Genomic DNA, 6,000 nt, shown 5'->3' with positions numbered 1-6,000 from the left:
AGAGCATGATAAGATATACGGTAAAAGAATGAACATATGCTAAATAGGTAAAAAAAAAAAAACTTCTACAATATATATATATATACTGATGGGTGTATGTGTCTGTATATATATATTGATATATACACAGTAAGGAAATTTATTTAGGCATAGGCACACATAAGTATAATTATCATATATAGTGTAAATTACCCAGGATAACCCAAAAAAGTCAGTGACTTATTTCCATTGGGGTCCTTATTTTAAGTCCTATTTTAGGTGAGGAGGCGACATACACCGTCAATGACCCTTCGAATAATCGATAAGCTGAAAACTCCACTAACCAACCTTCTTTCCCCATATATACTCAAGCATATATATGTATCCACAGATGAGAAAAGATGAATATATATGTATATATATAGTGGAAGGTTGGGGCGCGGCGCCGCACTCTCTTGTTTGACTGCGCTATCGAACCTCCGGACGGAGCAGCAGACGTTGTGTGTTATGACTTGACCGCCTCCACACCTCTCTCTCTCTCTCTCTCACACACACACTAGGCCAATATGGACAGGAGGAAGCTTTCGTAAGTGTTGACTACCGCCTCCGTCAGGGTGTAGAGCCTCGGGGAGGTGTCATGGTTGTGTGTGTGTAGTGGTGAAGACAAGACCTGGTGTGTGTGTGTGTGTGTTTGTGTGTTATCTCCCCCTCCCTCCCTCTCCTCCTATCCTTAAACCATTATCGATTGGTATGCGTATGGCAGATGCAACATCCCTTGCTACTCCATTCTTAATTGATGTTGCATGGCAGTCATGGCAGGGGTTGTTTAAGTGGTCGTTATTTGCAGTGTGGTAGTCGTTACCAGGAAGCTGCTCCAGAGTGAGAGCTCTGTGGTGTGTTGTGCACCTCTGATCTCATGTTTATTTAGGGGTTTTCGTCCATGTATAAATATTTTTCATGCAAGTTTTAATTATTGGTGTCTTGCATAGACGATATAAAAGTTAAATGTTTGTTTCTTACACAGTTTGTGTTTGTAATGTGAAAGGAATGTTGTGCAGTTTGCCAATTTCAGGCATTTTCAACAATAGCTAAAGACCAAAACATTGAATTTTCGAACTTTAAATACAAAACATCAATAATAAATATACTAGAAGCAAATGGGCTTTTAAAAAATAAAAGAATCGTATGCATTATCATAAAAGATTTTTGTTGAGAAGTGTTAACCCAGATGTTTGGTAACCCAGGATAACCCAGTAAAGTCACTTGTCATTGAGGACTGTTTATTTTTCCATTGTGGTCCTCTAATCCACTCCCTCAAGATGCAACCTGAATCATTGGCTAATACTCAAGTACTCATTTTCCTCTAGGGGAAGAAGGTCAGCAGGTATAATGAAACGTGCCCATCATCTCTTCTCTTACCAGGGATCAAACTGGTTTCTCAGTGTGCAAGCAGAGGTAGTTACCGAGCCAAGAGACACTTAATTTTGCATGTAGTATGTTAGTATTTATTTTTGTAGGTAGAATGGGTACGGTGTTTGCCATGTGTGTGAATTAGAATTTCTCCAAAAGTTCATTGATTTTTTAAAGGAAAAATTGGAGCTAACATTATTTTTACCCTCTATGCTTTGTTTTTGTTGCAACCACTGTCAGAGAGCCAGATTAAAAGTGTATATACAACTAAAGGAAGATGGAGATGTTTGTGGGTGTGGTTATGTGGACAGTGATGATGACTGGATTTTCATCCAGTGTGTTAGTAGCCCGAGTGTGACTTATTTCCATTGGGATCCTTTGGGCCTCTAGCCCAGAATGCAGCACATAAGAACTGGCTAACATCCAGGTACCTATTTATTGCAAGGTCAGCAGTGGCATCCATTGATAAATTACACAAGAGCAACACTTGGGTATTTCAGTTTTAAAGATGGGTTACTGTCTAGTGCTTTTTTCAGTACAGAAATTATATATGGAAAACTGGAAAATGAGGTGATCAGTTGCTCAGCCTAGAATTTGGTGTTCATTGATGAATCTGAAGCATAGGCAGAAAAATGGATTCTATGCTCGAGTCAGACAAGATGCTTGGGGTTCAACTGCAGCAACACACTAAAGCCAATAATAACCCAACAAAAAGCCGCAGTAAGAATAATCACTAAATCCCATCCCTGGCAACACACCCCCTCACTCTTCATAGATCTAAACTTACTCCCTGTTCAGAACATCCACACTTACTACTGTGCAATCTATATCTCCAGGACCTTAAATTCCAATATTAACCTTGACCTAAAACGCTTTCTTGATAGTTGACGGGATCCACAGGCATAACACCAGACACAAACATCTCTATGACATTCCCCGTGTCCGACTAAACCTTTACAAAAATTCAGTGTATTTCAAAGGACCTAGAATCTGGAACACTCTACCTGAAAACTCTAGAACTGCAGACAAATTCATCACTTTCAAAACTACAGTTAGAAAACATCTCATCTCCCTGATACACCCCGACAACTAACTACATGATAACCACCTGGTGGTTCACAATTACACTCACTCACCCACTGACTATAAACACAGAAATACTAATCTTAATCTTAAAATAATGAATCCTAACTAGTCATAAGTTTGCCTATGAAACTTCAATATAGACACTTTGTATTGTGCTAAAACAAAAGCATTCTCATTGCTAAACTCACAAATTATAATGTAGTCACCTAGCCTTAATACCATAATCTGTAAGAATTTAATGCTAAGAATTAATCTAAGTCTGCCCGAAATGCCTAGCCATGCTAGGTGTCCTAGTGGCCCCCTCTGTAATTGGTATTTAATAACATGTAAACCACACAATATCCAAATCCTGTAAACCCCACATTGTAACCCTTATAGAGAATAAACTTGATTTGATTTGATTTGATGTCATAGGTGGGTGGGATCAGTTAGCAGAAGTATGTCATGCCCAAGAGTTGGGCTAGAGGTTAGCAAAATGTAAGTAGTAAAAGATATCCTATGTACCAGGATTCCTTGGTGTTGCTATGTCAAACAAGTATTAATAGGGGCACCTGGTGTAAGGCAACTTCCCTATCATTTCTACCTGCCTATATTTTTTGGCTGTGATCTGATTCTGCTACCATTTAGCCATTAGGCAAAAGTATGTTTGATTTTTTTTGGAAAATGACTTATAAAAGTCGTACGACAGTGAAATTTCGTCTTTCTAAACATGTAAAAGTCGTACGACAGTGAAATTTCGTCTTTCTAAACATGTAATTTATTTGTTGGCACTTTGCTTATTTTAAAATACGGCACTTTATGAAAACTACTCTTCTGACATTTTCTGTTTTAAGCATTGCTGTACAGCTGCAGCTTGGGAAGCATTGCTGTACAGTATTTGGAAGCTTATGATGGATTTTTTGTTCTTTGGTTCAGTATTTTAAAACCATTACTGTATTAATGTATTTGTATATTATATAATTATACATATTTTAAGAAAAAGAGGATAAATAAGTATACAAGATATGATGTAGGGCGAAATGACAGTAGTTTGTTGGATTATGTATTGGTAGATAAAAGACTGTTGAGTAGACTTCAGGATGTACATGTTTATAGAGGGGCCACAGATACATCAGATCACTTTCTAGTTGTAGCTACACTGAGAGTAAAAGGTAGATGGGATACAAGGAGAATAGAAGCATCAGGGAAGAGAGGTGAAGGTTTATAAACTAAAAGAGGAGGCAGTTAGGGTAAGATATAAACAGCTATTGGAGGATAGATGGGCTAATGAGAGCATAGGCAATGGGGTCGAAGAGGTATGGGGTAGGTTTAAAAATGTAGTGTTAGAGAGTTCAGCAGAAGTTTGTGGTTACAGGAAAGTGGGTGCAGGAGGGAAGAGGAGCGATTGGTGGAATGATGATGTAAAGAGAGTAGTATGGGAGAAAAAGTTAGCATATGAGAAGTTTTTACAAAGTAGAAGTGATGCAAGGAGAGAAGAGTATATGGAGAAAAAGAGAGAGGTTAAGAGAGTGGTGAAGCAATGTAAAAAGAGAGCAAATGAGAGAGTGGGTGAGATGTTATCAACAAATTTTGTTGAAAATAAGAAAAAGTTTTGGAGTGAGATTAACAAGTTAAGAAAGCCTAGAGAACAAATGGATTTGTCAGTTAAAAATAGGAGAGGAGAGTTATTAAATGGAGAGTTAGAGGTATTGGGAAGATGGAGGGAATATTTTGAGGAATTGTTAAATGTTGATGAAGATAGGGAAGCTGTGATTTTGTGTATAGGACAAGGAGGAATAACATCTTGTAGGAGTGAGGAAGAGCCAGTTGTGAGTGTGGGGGAAGTTCGTGAGGCAGTAGGTAAAATGAAAGGGGGTAAGGCAGCCGGGATTGATGGGATAAAGATAGAACTGTTAAAAGCAGGTGGGGATATAGTTTTGGAGTGGTTGGTGCAATTATTTAATAAATGTATGGAAGAGGGTAAGGTACCTAGGGATTGGCAGAGAGCATGCATAGTTCCTTTGTATAAAGGCAAAGGGGATAAAAGAGAGTGCAAAAATTATAGGGGGATAAGTCTGCTGAGTATACCTGGTAGAGTTATTATTGAAAGAATTAAGAGTAAGACGGAGAATAGGATAGCAGATGAACAAGGAGGCTTTAGGAAAGGTAGGGGGTGTGTGGACCAGGTGTTTACAGTGAAACATATAAGTGAACAGTATTTAGATAAGGCTAAAGAGGTTTTTGTGGCATTTATGGATTTGGAAAAAGGGGTATGACAGGGTGGATAGGGGGGCAATGTGGCAGATGTTGCAAGTGTATGGTGTAGGAGGTAGGTTACTGAAAGCAGTGAAGAGTTTTTACGAGGATAGTGAGGCTCAATTTAGAGTATGTAGGAAAGAGGGAAATTATTTCCCAGTAAAAGTAGGCCTTAGACAAGGATGTGTGATGTCACCGTGGTTGTTTAATATATTTATAGATGGGGTTGTAAGAGAAGTAAATGTGAGGGTCTTGGCAAGAGGCGTGGAGTTAAAAGATAAAGAATCACACACAAAGTGGGAGTTGTCACAGCTGCTCTTTGCTGATGACACTGTGCTCTTGGGAGATTCTGAAGAGAAGTTGCAGAGATTGGTAGATGAATTTGGTAGGGTGTGCAAAAGAAGAAAATTAAAGGTGAATACAGGAAAGAGTAAGGTTATGAGGATAACAAAAAGATTAGGTGATGAAAGATTGAATATCAGATTGGAGGGAGAGAGTATGGAGGAGGTGAATGTATTCAGATATTTGGGAGTGGACGTGTCAGCGGATGGGTCTATGAAAGATGAGGTGAATCATAGAATTGATGAGGGGAAAAGAGTGAGTGGTGCACTTAGGAGTCTATGGAGACAAAGAACTTTGTCCTTGGAGGCAAAGAGGGGAATGTATGAGAGTATAGTTTTGCCAACACTCTTATATGGGTGTGAAGCATGGGTGATGAATGTTGCAGCGAGGAGAAGGCTGGAGGCAGTGGAGATGTCATGTCTGAGGGCAATGTGTGGTGTGAATATAATGCAGAGAATTCGTAGTTTGGAAGTTAGGAGGAGGTGCGGGATTACCAAAACTGTTGTCCAGAGGGCTGAGGAAGGGTTGTTGAGGTGGTTCGAACATGTAGAGAGAATGGAGCGAAACAGAATGACTTCAAGAGTGTATCAGTCTGTAGTGGAAGGAAGGCGGGGTAGGGGTCGGTCTAGGAAAGGTTGGAGAGAGGTGGTAAAGGAGGTTTTGTGTGCGAGGGGCTTGGACTTGCGTGAGCGTGTTTGATAGGAGTGAATGGAGACAAATGGTTTTTAATACTTGACGTGCTGTTGGAGTGTGAGCAAAGTAACATTTATGAAGGGGTTCAGGGAAACCGGCAGGCCAGACTTGAGTCCTGGAGATGGGAAGTACAGTGCCTGCACTCTGGAGGGGTGTTAATGTTGCAGTTTAAAAACTGTAGTGTAAAGCACCCTTCTGGCAAGACAGTGATGGAGTGAATGATGGTGAAAGTTTTTCTTTTTCGGGCCACCCTGC

At 39.7% G+C, this 6,000-nt stretch overlaps 1 protein-coding gene across 1 annotated transcript in view; it reads left to right on the top strand.

Moving 5' to 3' along the window:
- Positions 1–429: 429 nt before the first annotated feature.
- Positions 430–6,000, top strand: part of Csp (Cysteine string protein) — a 338,068-nt gene continuing 332,497 nt past the window's right edge. Inside the window, exon 1 of the mRNA XM_070082897.1 lies at positions 430–565. Within this exon, the coding sequence (XP_069938998.1) occupies positions 546–565 (20 nt within the window). The 5' untranslated portion in view covers positions 430–545. The remainder of the gene's footprint in view (positions 566–6,000) is intronic.

This window comes from Cherax quadricarinatus, chromosome 8 (assembly GCF_038502225.1).
Source record: "Cherax quadricarinatus isolate ZL_2023a chromosome 8, ASM3850222v1, whole genome shotgun sequence".
NCBI classification, from domain to species: domain Eukaryota; kingdom Metazoa; phylum Arthropoda; class Malacostraca; order Decapoda; family Parastacidae; genus Cherax; species Cherax quadricarinatus.
This window is presented reverse-complemented; position numbering and strand designations above follow the sequence as displayed.